A 25,401-nucleotide genomic window follows, 5' to 3' on the forward strand; every position below is an offset into this window, starting at 1 on the left:
GTTTGTAAACCTAACAAAACAACGTCCAGTGATATCTGGCAGTGATGACTCTTAAAAGCATGTCTTGAAGAGAAGAGTTTCATCTTATTCACAAATGATTAATGTGGGTTAATGTTGTGCTTAGAATAATTCGAACAGACCTCGTTAAGTATCAATTTTACCTAAATTTTATTAAACAAAGAATTACTTTATAAACTTTGCTATATATAGTTTTACAAGATTGTATTTTAACATTCAACTAAAAGAATTTAGATACACCTCACCTAGAAGCATCTGATCCATCCACTCAGGAACTATAACATCCACATCCCCCACTTTTATACTAAAATCTTTTCATCAACATAAAGTAGATATATCTTTATTTTCACTAGACAAGGAATGAATCCAGAAAATTCAAAAAAATTTCTATGTACTTAAAGGAGTTGAAGAAACTAAAAGGATTTTTGCAACTAAAAAGTCTTTTTAATTATTTAAATTAAGATTTAGCCAATGATAATTTGATTTCATTATCTAATTCAAAAATAAAACAAAAATCAAATTCATACTGGACATCCAAAATGTTTAGGCGTTCTACTTTTCCAATACCAAGGCAATATTTAGACCATAATAATTTGAGAGAAAAGTACAAAAACTCTTTCGAATATTAAAATTTATTGTTCATAGTAGCTTATGTCAAATCTTCCTCTCACTACAACAATAGTACGTGAAAAATTTATTTGCGTCAACAATATTTGTCATGTACTTATAGAGGAATAAAAGTAAGTGTAAACTAAGAACACAAGCTACACTAATAAATAAAAAGAATACCAGGTTCGATGATTATGTGAAAAACATATAATTTACCTTGTTATGTCACAGAACTATGATAGGATATAAATCTGATCTTAGACCTTCACTTAAGTATGGGCATATCCTTGACATGTATTCTAATTTCACATTTTCTAAGACTACATAATTGAGTTAGTTAAATTTTTGGATAAGGTAAAAATGAACGGATTGTTGAGCAAAAGATTGATTATTGACAATTTAAAAATGTAAAATTAAGTATGTGCCTTTGTGTGATAGTTTTAGCTTTAAGCAAAGTAGGCTCTTAGCAATTTTCCATGAGGGGGTGTTGGAAAGTGGAAAATGATAAAAATTTAAGCGTAAAAATAACGTGAATATGTTAAGATTGATAGAGATAAAGAAGGAGGTAATTACTAAGTTTGATGTAGTGCAATTTTGGATAAATGATGCGGTGTGTTTAGAATTTGTGGGATCGGAAGGTGTCATGTGTGATGATATGATGTTTATGTTGAATAATTGTTACAAAGGAGAGAGATTGTTGTATATAAAAGGGGAATTGACAAACAATAATTTTCATTTGTGCGGTTTGCTTGGTGTATGGTGTGCATATAAGGGAAGAGAAGTTTGCTGTGTGGGAATAATTGAGTTTTTTTATCGGGAATATGTCAAGTTCCTATTTGCTACATGAGTGTCTTCAATGAGATTGTGCATTTGGAAGAAAGGAGTGTCAGCATTATGGAACTGGTGGATATAGAGCTGAATGACCATAACTTTACGTAGTTCAGAAGTCAATCGTGTAGTTGGATTGATAGAATGTTGGTGAGTTTGGTTTCATTGTTATCATTTGGAGTACTTAATTGAAAAGGAATGACAGAATCTTCAAGAATCAAGAATCAGGTATTGTAGGGATAGTCAACCAGTCGACTAAGAGTTACAAAAAGTAGAGTGATATTTGATCTTTTAGGTGTTGATGACTTTTACCAAAAATGATTAGGAATTAGTTTATTTTATCTGTTTAATACTTTTCCGTTGATACTCTACCTTATTGTGTTGAGTTTTTTGTTAAAATAAATAACTAGACACAACCCAAACTTAAAAATGAGATTGTAATTTTGGAGGATTACAATGTCTGATGCTGGCATCAACTGGATATAGCTAGGCAAGACAAACAATTTGCATTGTCATGCATGACAAGCCAATGAAAAAGTATAACCCTCTCAAGATCCAGATGTCAAAAAGAAAACAGATATAGAAAATAACACTCAAGATTATCCACAAGTAAATGCATTCAAAAAAGGTAATAAAGCAAAAAAAAAACATACAGAAAAATAGAAATAGCTTTGGTATGTTACTTAAGTATCAAACTATCTATTTTCTTTTTTTTTTCTCAATTTGGTCCTTAAGTTCAAAACTTCTACTAAATTAGTCCTCCATCACACTTTGTCTATCCCACTTGGAGTATTAGTAATATCCAAGTAACGAATGATGATGCAGTGCCCTTGCACAATGTTATTTTCTAATCATTATTGATGACCAAATTAATAAAAAAACAAACTGAAAATTTGAATAAAAAAACAAGGGACCGACTTAAAAATGTAACTTATTCTCGTATGACCATGATCGAATTCTCCCATGTGTAATCTGTTCTGAATTCAGAGAGCCTAGAGACAAAAAGAGGGAGAGAACAAGCGATAAAGCAAGTGGAGCAAATTCTCGAAGCCCAAACTGCAAGATTCATGTTGAGAAACACTGAGATAGCACATCAAAAGTGATACGGAACACAACCTAAAATAAGATGAAAAAATCAAAGAAAATGACTCCTCTATCTCAATTTGATTAAGAGAATCACTTTATCTCGCCTGTTCATACTAAATTTTTTAAAAAAAAATTATTTATCAAAATTAAAGAAAAAAGTGACAATTAGATTTTAGAAGTTTTTATACCTCTTAAATTTAAAACCTTAGCTCATAAGTTCACTAAAATAAAAATGAGTCAAATCATAACTTGAACTAAAACGAACAAAACAATAAAATAAAATAAACATAAAATAATACTAAAAAAGCGATTTCCATAATTGTGACAAAATCTAATTCTCTTTGGGTTCAAATTATGATTGGAAAAGAAGGGAGAGGGCACAATCCTATGCAAAATATGGTGGCTATCAGTAGTGATTCTATATTGTGAAAAAATCTTATAGCCAAATAGCACATCATCAAGGAAAACATAGGTTACCTACTTGAAAATGGTAAGGCAAGGAAGTTCTGGAGAGACGCTTGGTTGGAACCCAATAACTTACTAACTAATTTAGCATCCCAAATCCTGACACTTAAGGAAGAAAATTATCCAATGAGTGACTATGTAGATGAAGAAGGACAATGAAAAATCAAAAAGCTAAATACCCTCCTACCTGAGAGTGCGTGTCATTAATAAAATTTGAAGCACTTCCCCTCCTCCAACAGAAGATGGCATTGATATCCTCTTTTGGCCAGCGAATCCTAAAGGTGAGTTTGCTATCAAACATATCAATCAATTTCTTTTCCATTGCGACCACGACTCAGATCGATTATGGAAATTGATTTGGGATTGGAAAGGGTTACAAAAGGTGAAGTTGTTCCTTTGCTAGTTAGCTCATAATGTTGTCTTAACAGCTTCTAGAACTGTGGGATGGGGTAGAGGGAACGGTTGGAATAAATTATTTTATTAAACCAGATCATCTGTATTGAATCACCAAAAATATATCATAATGCGAAAGTCCTACTTTTACTAATAGAAATTAGAAATTAGACGGAAGGATTGTCTCAGTCTTGTGGTTTTCTCGATCATCCTCAACCAAAATCTTATGTATCCCTAGGCGGCTGAATTGCAACTCTTTTGATAGGAAAAGAGCAACAAAGGCGGCTTTAGTATATTGGGGACCGAAATCCTAAAGGCATTATTTATATTTGAGCATGGCACCCATTAAATCCTAAAAGCCAAATAAAATAGTATCTGAAGTCCAAAAGATAATATATCTAAAATCCAAAAGATAATTATCTAAAGAACAAAAGATAATATCTGGTTTTATTCTCATTTAATTCCAAATCAAAAGTAATTATGATTTATTCAATTTAGCATTTATAGCAATAAATGAGATCACCATTATATGTGTCATTTAATTTGAATTAGCATAATTTGTGATTATAATTAATATATATATTGCCCACAAACAAATTAGAAAATTAAAATAATTTCCTAACAATCTCCCACTTGGGCTATACATATATTCTTTTTTGATATAATCATATCTTATAAACTTTATGCGCGCATCTGAATGCTATTTCTCTCATTACTTTAATAATCTGGTCCGTCTCATATATTAGATATGGAATCACCGTAGCTTTTATCACATTAATGTTGTGACTAAACCACGACAATCACCATCCTAACATATTTAACGACATAGATCAAATTTAGAAGAGAAATACGGAAATTACATGCCAAGTGATCTCATGTATGTCTATTTTCAGCTGGTCCAACTTTAAAACTTTATTGAGATCGAACGCAAAACAAATATTGCAAAATAAACATTTCACACAACATGAAATAAACCATCAACTTAATTCTGCAAAAAGTAATTCAATATCTGTCATAGGACATATAGTATAAAATAAACTCCCACTAAACCAAGGCATCACAAATATTGACACTCATCCAGAGACGGACATAAGGGGGCGAGTGGTGGCCTCGGCCCCCCAACTTTTTTTAATAGTAATACGTTATTATGTATAATTTAATTTTTAAAAAAAATATTTAGTATTTAGTCTAGTATAAATAAAAGTTCAGTCTAATTTAAATATTAATAATTTTTAATATCTAAAAAGTAAGTAACAATATTAAAGAAATTTAAAAAAGATATTATTACTAATATTTTTTAATTAAATAAAAATTTTCAAATCTCACAAAGTGAATTCTTTTTCTTCTTGTGGTCGTCTTTTTTTATTCATTTGGTATTAATTCTCTCTGTTTCAACTGCTACAATTAAGAGATCTTTTTCAACTATGAATATTGTGAAAAATAACTTAGAAACAAAATAAAAGATGAATTTCTTGCTAATTGTCTTTTAATTATATTGAAAAAAAATTACTGAAAAATTTGATACAAATTCTATTATCGGTGAATTTTATGATACGAAGAATCGACCACTTCGTTAGTAAAAAGTATACACATATTTTTTTTACTTTAAAATATATTCTCTGTCGGTATATTTTTGTAATACATCTTATATTATATAATTTTTTTACATAATTTTTAATATTATATGTGTTATTGGCCCCCTTCCCCCTCTCCCATAATATCATTTTTAGATCCGTCCCTGCACTCATTCGAGCAGTGTGCTCATGAAAGACTTTTAGGATCAATCCCTTGGTTAGTGAGTCTTCTAGCATATACTCTGTTCCTATATGTTCTATGAAAATCTGTTTTTCTTAACATTTCTCCTTGACAATTAAGAGCTTGATGTCTATATGCTTCGATTTTGTCAAGCTCTTATTGTTATTGGAGTATAGTACTGCTAACTTATTGTCATAAAATATCTTTAATGGCCTTTCAATGTCATCTACTATATGAAGCTCAGTGACAAAGTTTCGCAACCATATGCCATGAAATCGGAATCAGAGTACCCAATGATCTCCAAATTTTTTTCTGATCTCCGATAAATAAGCATGTTGTTCTCTTTAGATAACGCATTACGCGTTTAACAGCTATCCAATGATCTATGTCCGGATTGCTCAAGTATCTACCCAACACTCCCACTATAATGATATATCGGGATGTTTGCAGACTTGAGCATACATTAAACTCCCTAGTGCTGATGCATAATGTTTATCATGCATTGCTATCCTCTCAAGATCATTTTTAGGGCATTGCTTGACACTGAACTTGTCTCCTTTAGCTACGGGTGTGTCCATTGGTCTACAACTTTCCATGCCATATCTACTTAAAATCTTTTCGATATAGTTCTTTTGTGATAATTCAAAAATACCTTGAGAACGATCTCTTAGTATCTCGATTCCTAATACAAAAGAGGCATCACCAAGATCTTTTATTTCGAATTTGTTCGATAGAAATTTCTTAGTTTCATGTAACAAGTCTATATCGTTATTGGCAAGTAGAACGTCATCAACATATAAGACCAAAAAAGTATTTACTCCTACTGAACTTGCGGTATACACATTCATCTATAATATTTATCTTAAAACTATATGAAGTAATGACTTGATTAAACTTGTGATACCATTGACAAAAAACTTGTTTGAGATCATATATGAATTTTCTCCTTTTTTTTGGTTAGATCTCCTTAATGACACTTCTTGAGGTTGTTGAGCTTGTTGTATGGGTTGGAATTGAGGATGATTCTCATCATTTTCCTGTACTGTAGCAGTATCTTGAGCAACAACAGTATTCACATTGTTCTCTTGTACTGTAACTGGATCTACAGTAGGATTCTCATTTTTCTCTTGTACTATAACTGTATCTTGAACAATAATAGGCACAATGACCTGATCATTGTCAATTATAAAATCCTCATCAAAAGCAACATTCCTAATATTTTCTTCCCCCCAAACTCAACATCCTCAAGAAATCTCGCATTTCCCATTTCGAAAATAGACCTTGATGCAGAATTGTAAAACTTGTACCCCCGTGAGCGCTCAGCGTAACCGACAAAGTAGCAACTAATTGTCCTTGAGTCCAATTTTCTTTCATGCGGCCTATAAGGTCGCGCCTCAGCTGGACATCCCCAAATATGAAAATGCTTTATACTAGGCATTTTTCCAGTCCAAATTTCATATGGGGTTTTGTTAACTGCTTTGCTTGGCACCCTATTAAGGATCTACACTGCGGTCTTTAAGGCTTCTCCCCATAGTGATTCAGGCAAGGAAGAATGACTAATCATACTTCTTACCACGTCCTTAAGAGTTCGGTTCCTTCGCTCTACAACACCATTCACGCTTGGTTTGCTTGGCATAGTGTATTGTGAAACAATACCACACTCCTTTAGGAAAAGAGCAAAAGGCCTGGGACGTTGCTCACCTAAACCGTCATATCTTCTGTAGTATTCACCACCACGATCAGATTTGATAGCTTTAATTTTCTTTCCAACTTTGAAGATCAACTTCAGCTTTGAAAGACTTGAAAACTTCCAAGGCTTGGGACTTTTCATGAATTAAATATAGATACCCGTAACGAGAGTAATCATCTATGAACGTAATAAAGTACCGTTGTACATTCCAAGAGACAATAAGGAATGGGCCACATATTGGTATGTATCAGTTCTAAGACATCTTTAGCTCTCTCGGCACCTAATTTCCTTTCGTTTGTCTTTTTCCCCTTTATGCACTCAATGCAGACTTCAAAGTCCGTCAAATTTAGGGATCCAAGAATTTCATCCGACACGAGCCTTTAAATTCTCTGTTTAGAGATGTGACCTAGGCATTTGTGCCATAATGATGCCGAATTCTCATTTAGCTTTTGTTTTGTACCCATTTGCAGTATTTATCATTATAGGAATTTAAGTCAAGCCTATATAGATTATCTACCAAATGACCAGAGCAAATATTATTCGAATTATAAAAGAGACTGACTTTATTGTCTCCGAACGAACAAAAATAACCTGATTTGTCCAAACGAGAAACAGAAACCAAATTTCGTCTAAATGACGGTACATAAAATGTCTCTGATAAATCCAAGTAAAATCCACTCGTGGAACATAATATAAAGGTTCCTATAGCTTTGACTGCAACTATATTGCCGTCTGCCACATAGATCTATCTTTCAACATCACTTAGCGGTCGACTCCACAGACAACCCTGCATAGTAACACTTACATGAGTAGTAGCAGTAGAATCTACCCACGAAGTATCAACAGGTGCATAACTTAAACTAGCCTCAGAACAAATAAAAGTAAGAATTATACCCTTCTTTACATGCCAAGTGGCATATTTGGTACAATCATTCTTCATGTGTCCCATCTTCTTACAGAAGAAACAGGTTGAAACTTGATCCTGTTTCTTAGCCTTTTTCTGCTGAGAAGGCACATCCGCAGTAGTATCACACTTTCTTTTATGCTAAGAAGATGAAGCCATATGAGCACTTTTAGTCTTATATTGCTGTAGCCTCTCTCCTTCTTGCACACAGTGAGATATAAACTCATTTAAGGACCAAGTATTCTTCAGAGTGTTATAACTCACTTTGAATTGCCCAAAGTGTGCAGGAAGTGAAATAAAAATGAAATGCACGAGTAAACCTTCAGACAACTCTAACTTTAGTGCGTTCAATTTTAAAGCAAGATGAGACATTTCCATAATGTACTCCCTTATGTTCCCTTTACCTTATACCTCATGGAGACAAGTTTGCTTAAAAGGCTACTTGCCTCCGCCTTTTTATTCTTAGTAAAGAATTTTTTGACATCTTTCAGGAACTATTTAGCATTTTTATCCTCAGTAATTGAGCCCTGAAACGCCTTAGGAATTGAGCGCTTCATGATCATAACGCTAATTCGATTAGTTCTCTCCCACTTCTCTATTTTAACCTCATTGAGATTTTCTGGAGTGAAAGTGGGTTTCTCTTCTCTAAGAGCTATATCCAGATCCATACTAATGAGGACAATCTCCATGATATCCTTCCAAAGTTTAAAGTTTGAACCATTTAGCATAGGAATACTACTATTTTGTGCAGAAATATTGGTACTTGAAGCCATAGTTTCTAGATTAGAACAAAAGAACATGCAGTAAATATTAGTTAAATAATGGGAAAATTCCATATTGAGATATTTAAAATAACATTAATTTTTAATATTTGGATAAAAAAATTAACTGTAAGTGATACTCTCATTGCAGTAATCAAATATTGTCAAAATTCCTGTCACACATTAAGCATTTCTTTGGACCGACTTAATGCACACGTGAAAACTTAAACTTTGCAACCTATTTATTACCGCATATATTTCCTATTAATTGGCCAAACAATAACCTTCCTTTGGGCCGATTATTGACCGCATAATTAATAGAAAATAAACAGAAGTGTGCAATGCTTATTATTTGGCCAAACAATAAACTTCCTTTGGGTTGATTATTGTTCGCATAAATAATAAGTATTGCTTTATTCTTAATTCGTTACCCAAACATATATTTACCATCAATATATGTATATAATTCGGTCAAATATAGATCTTCCTTTGGGTTGACCAATATTCGTATGAATTACATATCACCATATTCCTAATATTTTAAATAAATCAATTTTCACAAAAGAGGCTACTTTGGCAGTATAATGTTCAATCAATTTATTCCAAAATCAATTTTTTTTAAATTGAGGGGTACAATAATCCTTATATCCCAAGAAGATAATAAATTAACTTTACACCAAATTAATGGCACATACAATTAAATACCAATTGTATAGAGTTACAATAATATACAAAAAAATACATGATAAAAAATATCTATTTAACCGTATAAACATAAGAAAAAAAATGCAACCGAGACAACATTAGCCTTTGAGTAATTATATATTGTATACGGTGAAAATTATATATAGTCCAAATATATATATATATATAGTAAATGGCCGACAGTATACATAATGTAATATATATATATATATATATATATATATATATATATATATATATATATATATATATTAAGAACAATTTTATTAAGCGTGCAACAATTTCATATATAATATAAGGGGCACTTTATTGTACAGATTGAAGTGGTATAAAGAGAGAATATAATTTTTTTATAGTTATTTTTTATTATTTTATTATTATTCAAAATATGAGTCCTACTTTTATTAATCTTTCTTTCATTCTATTAAAGGAAAAATTTGTAAATTTAGATCTTTACCATATAATTCACCATAATATAAACACACATATGTATATCTATATTGATCCAATCAAACAAAACCGAATATTTTTTATGATTAAATTATGAATGGCTCTGATACAACTTGTTGAAACAAATTATTTTATTAACTCAGATCATCTATTGAATCACAAAAAATATATCATAATGTGAAAGTTGTACCTTTACTAATAGAAATTAGAAATTAGACGGAAGGATTATCTCAGTCTTGTGATTCTTTCGATCTTTCTCAATCAAAGCCTTCTGTATCCCTAGGCGGAAGAATTGCAACTCTTTTGATGGGAAAAAAGCAACAAAGGCGGCTTTGGTATATTGGGGATTGAAACCCTGAAGGCACTATTTATATTTGAGCATGACACCCATTAAATCCTAAAACCCAAATAAAATAGTATTTAAAAACTAAAATCCAAAAGATAATTATTTAAAGAACAAAAGATAATATCTAGTTTTATTCTCATTTAATTCCAAATTAAAAGTAATTATGACTTATTCAATATAGCATTTATAGCAATAAATGAGATCACCATTATATAAGTCATTTAATTTAAAATAGCATAATTTGTAATTATAATTAATATATGCATTGCCCACAAACAAATTAGGAAATTAAAATAATTTCCTAACAGGAACAATCCCAACTGCTTGAGTTGTGATAATGATATTGAGACTCTCTTTCATATTATTCGAGATTGTCACATGTCATCGCCAGTGTGGAATTGCCGGGTGAAACCGCAGAATATTAGCATGTTTTATAATCTTGATTTGAAAGAGTGGATTATTGCTAATATGGCTATGGACATGGGTCTGATGATGATATGGAATGGAAGGATATTTTTGTCACAACAGTTTGGCATATATGGAAATTTAGGAATGAATATATACATTCCAATATAAATACCCCCTTAATAATCAAATAGATGAAAATAAGGAACTTAGCAAGAGAAATCAGGGATGCCAGAAGAAGAATAGAGAATAATTAGCATGAAGAGTCTGACAGTTTCTTAGCAACCACCCCAAGAGGGTTGGATCAAGCTAAATACAGATGGGTCCTCGAGAGGTGACCCTGGACAAGCTAGTTGTGCTGGAATTTTCAGAAATACGGATACTGGCTGGATTTATGGGTATGCCAGATGTCTGATCTATGCAAAGGCAATAGAAACGGAGGTTGCAACAATACGGGAGGGACTGGAGATAGCATGGGAGAAAAGATTTAGAAGGATTGAGCCAGAAACAAACTCTCAAGCAGCTGCAAATTTGATGGAGAATCCTCCAAAATGCCACCCAACTCTAACCCACCCAATCAGAAGGATCAAAAAGCTTCTCAACAGGGAATGGCAAGTGCACATATGACATATATATAGAGAGGCTAATCAATTAGCTTAAGGAATTGCAAATTTGCTGCTAAATCAGAATAAGGAGCATGATACTTAGGATCAATCTCCCAAGGAGACCATTCTAATTTTATTTGTTGATAGAAGTGGGGTTTCTTTTTCCCATTAATTTGTTTTGTTTTTTGTTTTGTTCCTGACCTTAGGGCCTCTAGTATACAAAAAAAATTAGAGTAATGCCTATTTAATTCATTTTAATTAACAAGAGTCTTCAATGCATCTTGTAAATAATAAGACATTTGACTTTTCATAATTATTAGTCATTGTCTTGTCTAATTATTGATGCATCTTCTGAACAAATGATTTAGCCATGTTTGCAAAACCTTCTTTTATTCTCTTAGTTGTTACTCTTGTAATTGGACCAATTGGCATATAACAATTTCCAGTTTGTCCCGCAGATTTTCAAAGCTCAAGCAGTAGGATTGATGTTATGAGTAATAAGAGTATTGAGATTGCACATGATAAAGCTTGTGCAGTCAGCTAAAGTTAGTTAGTTTGTTCTGCCTCATACCCAACACTATTGATGTTTTCATCTGGCTATTAGGGATGTTTGGTGGTACATATGTTCCCTGCTACCTCTCTTTCTCTTGGTGGTAGAGTTTTCAGAACCAATCTACAGGATATTTCAAGTAAAAAATATGGGGGATGGAGGAGTAAAAAGATGGGAGAAGAGGATATATGTTATTAGGAATCATTATGTTTGGTTGTTCTTGGTTCATCTTTATACTAAGAGGGATGGTGTTTTATTTTGGTTCTGTGTTACTTTTGGAAGGGTATACATATTTGAGGTTGGGATATCTTGGTAGTGGTGTTTCTTGGTAGGGGTGCTATTGTAGTTGGTGTCTTTCATGTTAGGAATTGGGATTGTTTTTTCGGTTTTGTTGTGTTTTTGGTTTTTATGTTTTAGCTTTAGCATTGATGTTGTTGTTGGACTCTGAGTGTTTGTTTTAGGTGGTTGTTGGGAGATGTATCCATGATGTCTGTTGGGTGATTAAATTGGATACCTTTTAACTATAATCTTATCTTTTTTTTCCACTGTTATGTATAGAATCTTTTAATCGTTAAACAAGTGGTTGATATTATTATTGTAAATTTAGTTAAAGCATTATGAATACTGCATGCTGAAAATTATTATTGTAAATTTATTCTCATTATTGAATCAACATAATTCAATTTTATTCTGCATAATAGACCACGACTCGATCAAGACCATAAGCCAAAAAGTTGTAATTAAAAAGACATAATAAGAATAAGCCTCTTAATTAACAAACTTTAAGAGAGAGATATATTTGAGAGATGCCAAATTAAATTCGACTGATCCTCATTCTCTTATTAGGCTTAGCAATCTTAGGAAAGTTCATCACTTCAAGCACATCCAACAGGTTGTGATTCTGGCATCTTGGGCATTCAGGGTTGGATTTGGATACCATCACATAGATGTGACAATCAGTGCATCCCATCATAATCAATGAATCCACATCTTCATCATTTTCCATATCAGCATTCTCAGAACTTGATGATATCCTCATATTTCTCATCATTGCTTTCTTCTTCATAAACTTCATGCTGCTGCTTTTCTTTTCTTTTCCCTTAGCAGCTGATGATTCAACAACCTTCAAAGAATCAATCAATCAATGAAAAAGGCAAATAATAATAACAAAGCTAGCTGGCTAAACTATTTTTCAACCAAGTCACATGGATGCGTTTTTTTTTCTCATTTATTATATGTCCAGTAAACTACTAAATTTTTAAAGAATTATATCTCCAAAACATTAAAATTTAACCAATAAAATATACACAACACAGAAATTTAGTGCACAATACAGAGTTTTTTGAAGAATCGTATGCCCATAATATTGACATTCAACTAACAAAATACGCAAAGCATAAAAATTAAAGTGCACAACATAAAAAATTTGGTGCACAATGCCTAAATTTTAGTGTAAATTTTTGAAAAATCATGTGTCTAGAATATTGATACGTAATCAATAAAATATGCATAACACATAAATTTGATGCACAACATAGAAATTTTTGAACGACTACATGCCTAGGACAATGACTCACGAAACCATCAAAATACATTCGCAGCAAAATTTTTTGTACTATACAAATGTGTGACGCATGCAATTTTTTCTAGACTTGTGCCAACTTATATAGACTTAATTACAAAAATACCTATATGTATAGTATCACCCAAATAATCATTGTAAAAACCAAATATAGCATGCATCCATTCAACACTAATTTATTACCATAAAGTTTTCATTTTCACCCTGATCAAGTTCAGCAGCAGGTTAATTGAGGTCAAAGGATACCATAAAATATTTACGAAGTGCATCGAGGGTAATTATTGAGTTCGGAGGATGAGCAACAACATTATTAGCATCAACATCAATGTTCAGCATATCTCTCAACTTACGGGTAACAGGTTCACTTTTTGGTGATTTAATGGTGGGTGGTGTTTCCATTGTAGTAAAGTGATGAGAGTCTAAGATATGTTTTAAGATCTTTGTGAGGGGAGGTTTATATAAACCCACTTAAGGTGGTTTTAAGCACACTGACTTGAGAATGAAAGCTGGTTCATGCATACTTTCTTGTCCCTGTGTATTCATTATTCAAGACTCACGCTTATTAGCAAGTCTCACTTGTTTAATGAGCCATTACTGCATATTTATGCAAAATAAAAAATAATCTGAATGTGGACAAGAAGTATTTTCAGGTCATTATTATTAGTCTTCAAACTCAACTTTAGGAGAAATACCAGGTGACTATCACAATTTAATGTTTTTGTTCATCAGTTAGCTATAATGTTTAAAAGTATCAGATAAAATATGTTATTAGATTACTAGACTAAGAAACTAGATTAAATAAATTGAGTTAATGACTAAGTGAGATTAAAACCAATAAATTTTGATGGAATTATTATTTTTGTAAATTTAATATGGATACGGATGGCATTATTACACATATTGATAAGTGCTACTAAATACTAATAGATAAAAAATTCTTTTATTATTATTATTATTATTATTATTATTATTATTATTATTATTATTATCAATAATGCTCCACATCTATGTAAAAAATACATTGATGTTATCCAAGTCTTTTTTGCTATACGCGCGTCCTCCAATCTCCAAATCGTTTGTGATTCACGCACTTAATATAAGTAAACCTTGTATGACCTTTGCTCAACGTAAACCTGCTGCTGCAATGTAAACTTTCTTCTTTGGTTGCATTTTGTTTCTCTGCTCCCGTTATAGGCTTCGTCATTCTCCCACTACTACATAATTGACTTTTACTAACATTTAAAAAATGTTACCAAATTATATTAAAATGTTACCTATGTATATTAGTAACATTTTAACAAATGTTAAATATACCCTATGTTACTAAAGAGTTTTACTAACATTCTTCTAAAGATTTAATAACATTTAGTAAAAATGTTACAAAAGATATTCTATAGTAATATTATCTAAAATTTTACAATAGACCATTCATGATAACACTTAGAGAAATGTTACAATAGATATCTTTTGTAACACTTAAAAAATATTACCATAGATAACTTTTGTAACATTTAGAAAAATGTTACCATAGATATTTTCTGTAACACTTAGCAAAATGTTTCAATAGATATTTTATGTAACACTTAAAAAATATCACAATAAGTCTTTCTAATAACACTTTAAAAAAATATTACAATAGATATTCTATAACAATACTCTAACAAATGTTACAAAATATTTTCTTTGATAACAACAAAAAAATATTGCAATAGATCTTTAGTAACATTTAAATGCACAGAATATCAAATTAAAATTTTTTTCTTCAATTACATATTCTACGCCCACTTTACAAATTAAAGTCAAGATATTTAAACATTAAAATTGGTCTAATAAATTAATTTTCCTATTTCTTCAATGTGCTTACATGATTAAATACAAATATATACTAGAGTATCCAGAATGATACTTTACTCATCAGTCATAGAAATGTATCAATTCCAAACGCACTTAAGAAAAGAAATAAACTAATATAAAACAACACACAAAACACTCAATATTTTAATGCTATTGTGGATTATTCGATTAAAAGACTCAAATTAAAGCAAAAGACACTGATCTTAATAGCAAAATTACACCTGACTTATCATGTTCTTTATCTCATCCATGTGATCAGAAACACAAGGCTCTTGAGAAGGTTTCTCACACTGAATATCAGTCATATCAACATTATATTCATGGCAAAAACGGTTGCTGAAGTCCAACAGATTGTCACCAATCTCATTTGCTCGCTTAATTATCTTAGCAATTCTGATATTAGCAGTCACAAATAGTCATTAAAGAATAATATAAGAGACTCATGTAAAATAATATTGCTTCAAGGTCTATATTTTGTAGGACAAATGGACTGGTGAAATTTTTAAAAGATAGATATATGTATGTCTCAATGGCACATAGCTAACTTTTTAAAATCACAAAACAAATTATAATTGACAGAAATAGAAGCACGCAGTTATATTTTGGATTACAAAGAAAACTTTTCAAAATTAATACTAACGAAGGGTGAAAGGGGTTACCTTGTCATCAACTTCAGCAAAATTCCGCACATATGTTACCTCATAGCCCAAATGCACAAGGTACCTCCAGGTTTTCATGCTAAGTATGCTACCTCTGTATCTAATGCAAGTAATTAAAGGAAGGCAAGAATAGAAAGAGTGGTTAAAATACTCTGAATCTCATATCTGAATTTAATCTTAATAATAATAGCAGGACTACACCACCATCAAGGACAGAAGCAAAATACTGACTTTATGCCTTACTTAAGACAATAATATGATAAATTAATAACCTCAAATTCATGGAATTGACCCGTGTTCTCACCTTCAACCAGGTCACTGCTAACTACTAACTAGTTCCATCAAATAAAACAAATAGCATTTTTTATTATGATACTCTCAAATTGATAATGTCATTTTTATTTAGAAAATACCTTTTTTAAAAAATAAAAATCACATTTATAACAAAAACTTTATCAAATTTAAGTTATATTATTAAAAGTGGAATGATAATATCTTCTCACGATACCAGTAAGAATGAAGATAAATGATCCAGTTGAAAGTAGCATTTGTCCTTCAAGATGGGAATAGCTAATGCAAGCAGAAAGTATTATCAAGGAAGGGAGCAAATAAGAGGGGGATGACAAATGGAGCAGCATGGGGCACATGATCTGGGCTGTATGGAAGACAAAAAATGCAGCAATATTTCACAATCTAAAACCAGATCCTCTAAGCACTATAATCCAAGCTAGAGTACAAGAAACAGAATACAAGAACGCCAGGGATACCACAGAGCAAATAGAATCAAAACCAGTTAAAAAAGGACCATACCAGTAAAGTGGAGGCCATTGCCCAAAGAATGCCTCAAGATCAACACAGATGCAGCGTTCTTAGAGCACAGCAAAATAGGGGTGATGGTTGCAGTAATCAGGGATGACAGCGGTTCAGTAAAAGGTAGAACTACAAGAAAAATTAGGGCAAGCTCAGCTCTCATGGTAGAAGCAATGGTAGTGAGAGAAGCGGTAATAATGGCAAAAAATCTAGATATGGGAAAAGTGCTCATTGAAACAGACTGCTTACTGCTAATTGAGGCTGTTAAGGCTAGAGGAAAGCTGTGGGAAATTGACCCCATACTGCAAGACATTAGAGCTATAGCTACATATTCCCCACTAAGGAGAGAAACAAATAAAACAAAACGTGCTTGTTAGTTGCTACTCTGTGTGTGTGTTGTCTATCTAGTATTTTATCTCAAGATACATATAATAAAGTGTAAACAACATTAAAAAGTTAGTTCTACCACATTTTTTTAGATATAACGGTTTACTGTCAACTAGTCTCAACCATTTCAAAAGTAAATTAAGATAGAATAAAAAAGGGGCAAGATCAAGAGAGAATAAAGAGCAACAATGCAAGAGAATATAGCTAGAGGCTCTTATCCTTGTAGTAAATAAGAGCTTCCAGTTTCAGTTCCTCCTCATTTTTCTTTAATTATTTTGAATTTACACAATTAGCAGACTCTCAATTAGAAAACCATAACACTGTTGTTTTGAACCAAATGAATTATAACAACCACTTAATTTGATAAATAAAATAAAATGAGCAAGATTGAGAAGGAGACAGAGCAATATTGAGAGATTCAGAGCACTGAGAGTGAAAGTGAGAGTGAGAACATGCGATGCTTACGGAGATCTTCCGGCATGGAGAATTGGTGGCGACCAGTGGGCTTGCTCTTAAATTTCCCCTTTTCATCGCAATTCTGATTCAATCACTCACGCACACTACGATCATATTAGAATAATGCAACTATTCTTCTGCAAGTAATTTTTTGGAACAAAATTAAAAAGAAATCGGAACAAGCATGAAACAAAAATGAAATAATCAGGATTGAGAATAATCAAGCCCTAGAATTTGATCGAGATTGAAAAAGGTTTCAAGGAGAACAAATCACGATCCAGAGAAAGAGGGAGAGGAAGAAATTGTGATGGAGAATGTTTTTTTTATTCTTGATTTCAAAGGAAACAGTGATTCTGAGCACCGATTGAAAGCACTGAGCGAGAAAACATGCAATGGTTTGTGAGAGGTTTTTGGGAGAGTATGAATCCTATTGTGTTTAGGAATAGAAATAGGTAATAGTTCTTTAAATTTTTTAAGAAAATTAACTATATTTACTAACATTTTATTGTAAACGTTATCAAAAATATATTTTATCTACAATGCTAACATTTTAACAAATGTTAAGAGACAAATGTTACTAAATATATAAAATGAAGTAGTGTCCTTTCTCGCGTTTTCTTTCTTTCTTTCTTTCTTCTTCTTCTTCTTCTTCTTCTTCTTCTTCTTCTTCTTCTTCTTCTTCTTCTTCTTCTTCTTCTTCTTCTTCTTCTTCTTCTTCTTCTTCTTCTTCTTCTTCTCTAATTGCATTCTTCGTGATGGATCTAGATTGACTTCAATGTAATAAACTTGGTCGTTCTTGTTCTTCTTCATTTTCTTCTTCGATCTAAACTTCTGAATTGAAATAATGAATAAATCAACTTCAAATCAGTTAAATGAAAGCAATTTGGATTATTCTTCTGAAACGAATTAAGCTTATGAGGTTAGGATTATTCAATTTTGAATCGAATTTAATGGAATGCAACTGCTATTTTTATTTGAATTGAATTGAATAGATAGAGGTGTTCTGAATCTGAAATGAATTGAATTGAATTGATAATATCTAAATTGTAGACAAAGATGTTTTTAATTTAATTTTGTATAATGGATTATGTTTCATTCACTCAGTGCTATACAATTGTTTCACCATAGGTACATGTTTCGGTTCATTATGCAGAAAGCTGTTTGAATTTGATTTTATATAATGGATTATATTTTGTTCACTCAGTACTATAGAACTGTTTCACCATAATAACATTTTTGGTTCATTATGCAGAAAGCTATTTGAATTTGAATATATAATGGATAATGCGTCATTCATCTAGTTTTATATTGTTGTTTCACCATAACAACATGTTCAATTTATTCTGCAGACCAAGTGTGTTGTGGATGAACAATTTGTGCCAAAGGTCGGGATGATTTTCAAGACATTAGAAGAAGTTGGAAAGTTCTACAAAAATTATTCCAAACTTGCCAATTTTTTTATGAAAATAAGGAACACAACTCAGGACGGAGACAAGATTAAGAATCAACTAATTATATGCAGTAGAGAGGGGAGGTGGAAATCCAAGATATCTCCTACTCTGAAAACAAATCCCTCGGCCAGCATAAACTGTCCAGCCAGGATATATGTACACATATTGAAGGACGTGGGTCTTTAGACAATTTCCAATGTTGTTTTGAATCACCCCTTCTATCCAGACCGGGGACAAGACGACGCCAAAGAATTCAGGAAGTACCTATTAAGAATGAAAGAGAAGAACAAAAATTTCTTTTTCGAGCTCAACTTCAAACGTGATCACTCCATCAAACATGCATTATGGGCTGACACAAGAAGCAGGGCGGCATGCGAGTATTTGGAGATGTCATTTCATTTGACACAACGGACAACACAAACAGGTATTCGGTTCACCCAAAGTAAGTCTATACGTTCACCCTATGTACACATTTCAGTTCACCAATTCGTGAGAGTGTGCATTTATGCAGGTATAATATGGTTTTTGGTTCTTTTATGGGCGTGAATCACAACGGTCAGTCGACACTTCTGGGATGCGCACTGATGAAAAATGAGGACATCCAATCTTTCAAATGGCTATTTGAGTGTTGGCTCTGTTGCATGGGAGCCAAGACACCAAAAGGCATTCTCACTGACCAATATGCATCGATGCAAAGGGCCATTGAGATGTGCATGCCAACAACAATTCACCACTGGTGTATCTGGCACATCATGAAGAAGAGTCCAAACAAACTAAACGGCTACAAGTGACACGAAGAAATAGAACAAGAGATGAGTCACATCATTTGGAACTCATTCACAAAAGATGCATTCGACAGAAACTGGAACGATTTCATCACAAAGTTTGGTCTCGGAGGCAACAAGTGGCTCTCAGGTAACCGAGGTTTTAATTCGAATTATTTTCATGCCTTTACCTTTTGTGTCAAAACATGCACAGAGTTCGGTTTAGTACAGCTAACTAGTTCAGTTCATTCTGTAGAGCTATACGAGGATCGGCATATATAGATTACAGTTTACCTGGATCACCACCTCTGGGCCGTGATGAGAAGCAAACAAAGGAGCGAGAGCATGCATGCATTTTTCAATAAGTTCATCACATGCAATAGCTCCCTAAGACAATTCGTGAAGTAATACGACAAATGCCTAACAAGCAGAGAGCAAAGAGAAAGAGAATTCGACGCTGCAAATTTTCACACCGTGATACCGTGTGCAACAAAATCAGCAATAGTTGCCTAATTTTAGCACATGTATACCCACGAGAAGTTCAGGGATGTTCAAGCACAATTCAGAGGTAAAGTGAACTGTATCACAAGATCAATGCATTCCACCTTAGGTTTCACAACATACAAAGTCGTAGAGCAGGTTTCCAACTCCACATTCAACAAGTTTTTGTCACCTACGACGCAGTATCACGAGAGGTAAAGTGCCAGTGCTTGCTGTTCGAGTCAAGGGGCATACTGTGCCGTCATTCCCTGAGCATCCTAACCTTCGAGCAGCTGATAATGTGGCACCGAAATACATGCTGGAATGGTGGAGCAAGAACATAAAGAGGAGGCACACACACATCAAGAGCAGCCAAGATGAGCCTCTACTGGAGCCGAGAAGCAAGAGATTCAATGATTTGGTGTTTCGGTCGCACAATACATGCGAATTTGCATCCGAGTCTGAGGAGCTGACCGGATTTCTGCACCGGGCGTTTGACAAGGTCATGACTGAGATGCAAGAATATCAAGAGAGAAGCAAAGAAAAAAGTTTTTTATCCCACGAAGAAGTGACATTGAGTGACGTGAACGACCTTCAAAGCCCGCCATGCATCAAAACAAGAGGCTGGCCCAAGAACATACTTGGATCAAATCTGGAAAAAAGAAAAAGAAAAAGAAAAAGAAAAAGAAAAAGACATCTCCAAGCGAGGTAAAATTGATTTGCTTTCGATTAGAAAAAAATCATTTGTGTATTTTGCTAATATACAATTTTATTATGTCTTTTGTAGTTGAACCTTTTAGATGGCGGATCAACGATTTAGTCAAGCTCCAGCCTTTACAATGCACCGGATATGAATTATCCCATATTGGATTATACGAGTTTTAGTTTTTATTAATATAAATTTCTTTTCACCCATGAACAAATTTCGGTTCACTGAGGTTATAGGAGGGTTAATTTCTGACTGTTGTTGGTGTTTAATAAATAGTCACTTTTTTGTTTTTGAAATTTGCTTTTGTGAAATTCTTTATTCAAAAGTCACTTTTTTTCTTTATTGAATAGTCAATATATTGTGCTATATCAGAGAGTTCATGTGTTTCTAAAATTGAATACTGATAGAAATATTTTTTATAATTAGCTCCCTGCTATATTGATATATGCAAATTTCGGTTTATCAACTGTATTAATTTTAGTTTACTGTATTTTTTAGGATTATTAATATATTGATAAATATGCTGATTCCATTCACTGTGAAGTTGGAACAAAATAGCAGTCAGACAGTTCCAATAGAAATATTGATTAACATCTCAAACCGACATGAAAAGAAGCAATCCATCTTGAATCAGATAAAAATATTAACATTAGATATATACATTGATATTAAGATTAGATATATAGATTAGCATTTACATTAATATTCACATGAATACAATGAAAGAATCATTGTTTGCTTTTTTAAACAACTTAAACAAAATATTGTTAATTACAACCAGTGAATCATAGTATATCCTATTTACTCTCTAAATCCGCATATGAGAATTTACAATAAGGGCTGGAGAGGGCAACAGATGGCTTCGGGAGTCTTATTTCTTCAGATGCCCAAATCACTTGGTCTCTGATTTTGTTCATTCCATGCAACAGGATATACGGACCATATTCGTGCTTGAAGCTGTCAATCTCTTCCTACATTTCAATAAAAAAGAATTAGTTACATAAGAAATGAAACCAACCGAAATAAGAAATGAAAGAACTTTATTAATTTAGAAAGTACTTACTTGTGTCCAAGCTTTATATTGATATCTCTTCCTACTTTTGATCTTTCGTGGATCAATTGTTTCAAGCCATTTCATGACGTATATGCTGCAATCATAGTTAAGCAAGAATTGAGTATAGTACGATTAATAGTATACAAAATAAAATACATTAAAAATAGGACTATAGAAGAGAAAGATTTGTACTTTTACGTTGACCATTTAGCGTGATATACTCTGCTTTTTCTCCCTCTCCATCCTCCATTAAGCTTCCGCCCCAGCGTAAACCCTCATCTGAAAAATTATTAATCCCTGAAAGGGACACAAAAAAGTGAATAAAGAGAAGCAAAACCACTTAACCGAACTCTTTTCATGTACTGAATAATTTGAATAATGTACAACAAAATAACTTACAACAAAATAACTTACAACAAATTTGTTCAGTTTCACTCTCGATTCAGGTATATCTTTTTCTTCTTATTGACAGGGTCAAGCACATAGAATTTTTTTCTGACATCGACAATCCACAACCACCAATGTCCTCTGTTATAAATTGGCACAAACAGCTAAAGTTTGAGAAAATGATACAATATTTCAGTTGAAACAATAGCAAACGAGAAAATTATTGAAGAACTTTTAGAAATGACAACTTACAAATGGATGTGATGCTAGTTTTCTTTTGTCAAGGAAACAACAGTGGTGGACATACTGATCGATATCGAACCGGTAGGCCTTCTTTGTCCTTGGAGAATGTAGTCCACGCCATGGCTTCCCAACATAAACATCTGCAAAATGAACATCAGTTAAATCACAAACGACCAGACTAGTGAATCTAATTGGCTAATACCATCGAACCGAATACAATTCATATGCTGAATAAAACATGAAAAACATTCAGGTGAATCAATATGAACATTTCCACTTAATCAAACACTAATCATGTGCTAAATAAAACCTGATAAATATTAAATCATCAAGAAAAATATTTTTTGTATGCAAAAGGACTAAACTGAACACTTTACAGTCAAATCAATCAACATGAATAATTCTACTGAACAGAACTCCATTGGCAAGGAATAAGAAATTTAGCTTACCACAAAATCCAGGGGCAAAATGTATATTTGTTCTTAAAACCATATTTCATTAAGAATCATGCTATGTATGGTGACCACTTATAGGAAGAAAATTTATGAGATATAATGTACAAGAGTCTTTGGAAAAATCATTAATGTTAATACAATTGGTAAAGAATTTACCGTGCTTTCCACTTGTTCTTTTGGCATTAGAGACATGAAATGTTGTCTAACCCCCTCGTAATGTCTCATGCTTCAAGACAAATATGGCGTCATATTCGTTGCTACTATTTTTGGTCTGTTTGACATGTGTCATCCAATGATAATACTTTTTGATCAACTCCTCCGTCATATACTGAGAGGGACAATGTTTTATTTTGGCTCTATGTTACTTTTGGAAGGTTTTACATATTTGAGGTTGGGATATCTTGGTGGTGGTGTTTCTTGGCAGGGGTGTTGTTGTAGTTGGTGTCTTTCATGTTGGGATTTTTTTTTGGTTTTGTGTTTTTGGTTTTTATGTTTTAGCTTTAGCATTGATGTTGTTGTTGGGCTCTGAGTGTTTGTTTTAGGTGGTTGTTGGGAGATTATGTATCCATAATGTCTGTTGGATGATTAAATTGGATAGCTTTCAACTATAATCCTTTTTTTCACTGTTATGTATGAAATATTTTAATCCTTAAACAAGTGGTTGATATTATTATTGTAAATTTAGTTAAAGTATTATGAATACTGCATGCTGAAAATTATTATTGTAAAATTATTCTTATTATTGAATCAGCATAATTCAAATTTATTCTGCATAATAGACCACGACTCGGTCAAGACTATAAGCCAAAAAGGTTGTAATTAAAAGGACATAATAAGAACAAGCCTCTTAATTAACAAACTTTAAGAGAGAGATATATTTGAGAGATGCCAAATTAAATTCGACTGATCCTCATTTTCTTATTAGGCTTAGCAGTCTTAGGAAAGTTCATCACTTCAAGCACATCCAACAGGTTGGGATTCTGGCATCTTGGGCATTCAGGGTTGGATTTGGATACCATCACATAGATGTGACAATCAGTGCATCCCATCACAATCAATGAATCCACATCTTCATCATTTTCCATATCAGCATTCTCAGAACTTGACGATATCCTCATATTTCTCATCATTGCTTTCTTCTTCATAAACTTCATGTTGCTGCTTTTCTTTTCTTTTCCCTTAGCAACTAATGATTCAACAACCTTCAAAGATACAATCAATCAATAAAAAAGGCAAATAATAACAACAAAGCTAGCTGGCTAAATTATTTTTCAACCAAGTCACATGCATGCGTTTTTTTCTCTTTTTTTATATGTTCAGTAAACTACTAAATTTTTAAAGAATTATATCTCCAAAACATTAAAGTCTAACAAAAAAAATATACATAACACAGAAATTTAGTGCACAATACAGAGTTTTTTAAAGAACCGTATGCTCATAATATTGACATTCAACCAACAAAATATGCAAAGCATAAAAATTAAGGTGCACAACATAAAAAATTTGGTACACAACGCCTAAATTTTAGTGTAAATTTTTGAAAAATCATGTGTCTAGAATATTGATACTTAACCAACAAAATATGCATAACACATAAATTTGATGCACAATATAAAAATTTTTGAACGACTACATACCTAGGACAATTACTCACGAAACCAACAAAATACATTTCCAACAAAATTTTTTGTACTATACAAATGTGTGACGCATGCAATTTTTTTTAGATTTGTGCCAACTTATTTAGACTTAATTACAAAAATACTTATATGTATAGTATCACCCGAATAATAATTGTAAAAACCAAATGTAGCATGCATCCATTCAACACTAATTTATTACCATCAAGTTTTCTTTTTCACCCTGATCAAGTTTAGCAGCAGGTTGATTGAGGTCAAAGGATACCATAAAATATTTACGAAGTGTATCAAGGGTAATTATTGAGTTCGGAGGATGAGCAACAACATTATTAGCATCAACATCAATGTTCAGCATATCTCTCAACTTAGGGGTAACAGGTTCACTTTTTGGTGATTTAATGGTGGGTGGTGTTTCCATTGTAGTAAAGTGATGAGAGTCTAAGATATGTTTTAAGATTTTTGTGAGGGGAGGTTTATATAAACCCACTTAAGGTGGTTTTGAGCACACAGACTTGAGAATGAAAGCTGGTTCATGCATGCTTTCTTGTCCCTGTGTATTCATTATTCAAGACTCACGTTTATTAACAAGTCTCAATTTTTTAATGAGCCATTACTGCATATTTATGCAAAATTAAAAATAATCTGAATGTGGACAAGAAGTATTTTCAGGTCATTATTATTAGTCTTCAAAGTTCAAACTCAAATTTAGGAGAAATACTCGGCAACGGTTATAATTTAATGTTTTTGTTCATCAGTTAGCTATAATGTTTAAAAGTATAAGTTAAAATATGTTATTAGATTACTAGACTAAGAAATTAGATTAAATAAATTGAGTTAATGACTAAATAACATTAAAACCAATAAATTTTTATGGTATTATTATTTTTGTAAATTTAATAT

The 25,401-nt window shown here is 32.3% G+C and overlaps 1 protein-coding gene and 1 long non-coding RNA gene across 4 annotated transcripts; both read right to left on the reverse strand.

Annotated features, from left to right (window-relative positions):
- Positions 1 to 14,973: 14,973 nt before the first annotated feature.
- On the reverse strand, positions 14,974 to 17,809 carry LOC112712132 (uncharacterized). Of its 3 annotated transcripts, XR_011866103.1 has the most exons (6): positions 17,328 to 17,806; positions 16,725 to 16,813; positions 16,476 to 16,604; positions 16,174 to 16,320; positions 15,666 to 15,765; positions 14,974 to 15,399 (listed from the first exon to the last, which is right to left on the reverse strand). It is a non-coding gene; the product is annotated as an uncharacterized lncRNA (long non-coding RNA). The 3 variants fall into 3 exon arrangements; XR_011866102.1 differs by having other exon boundaries at positions 15,666 to 16,320; positions 17,328 to 17,809; XR_003157689.3 differs by lacking the exon at positions 16,174 to 16,320 and having other exon boundaries at positions 17,328 to 17,793.
- A 5,789-nt stretch (positions 17,810 to 23,598) lies between these two features.
- On the reverse strand, positions 23,599 to 24,957 carry LOC112713097 (uncharacterized). The gene is made up of 2 exons (XM_025765848.3): positions 24,704 to 24,957; positions 23,599 to 24,063 (listed from the first exon to the last, which is right to left on the reverse strand). The coding sequence occupies exons 1-2, from the start codon at positions 24,917 to 24,919 to the stop codon at positions 23,755 to 23,757; spliced, it is 525 nt and encodes a 174-aa protein (XP_025621633.1). The 5' UTR covers positions 24,920 to 24,957; the 3' UTR covers positions 23,599 to 23,754.
- Positions 24,958 to 25,401: the final 444 nt, after the last annotated feature.

The sequence above is a fragment of the Arachis hypogaea genome, chromosome 9, assembly GCF_003086295.3.
Source record: "Arachis hypogaea cultivar Tifrunner chromosome 9, arahy.Tifrunner.gnm2.J5K5, whole genome shotgun sequence".
Taxonomy (NCBI): Eukaryota; Viridiplantae; Streptophyta; class Magnoliopsida; order Fabales; family Fabaceae; genus Arachis; species Arachis hypogaea.

Coding starts and splice junctions, on each gene's coding strand:
- LOC112713097 (XM_025765848.3), bottom strand. CDS start 24,919: ATGGAAACACCACCCACCATTAAATCACCAAAAAGTGAACCTGTTACC. Junction 24,064..24,703: donor GTGAAAAAGAAAACTTGATG/GTAATAAATTAG, acceptor GTATCTTTGAAG/GTTGTTGAATCATTAGTTGC.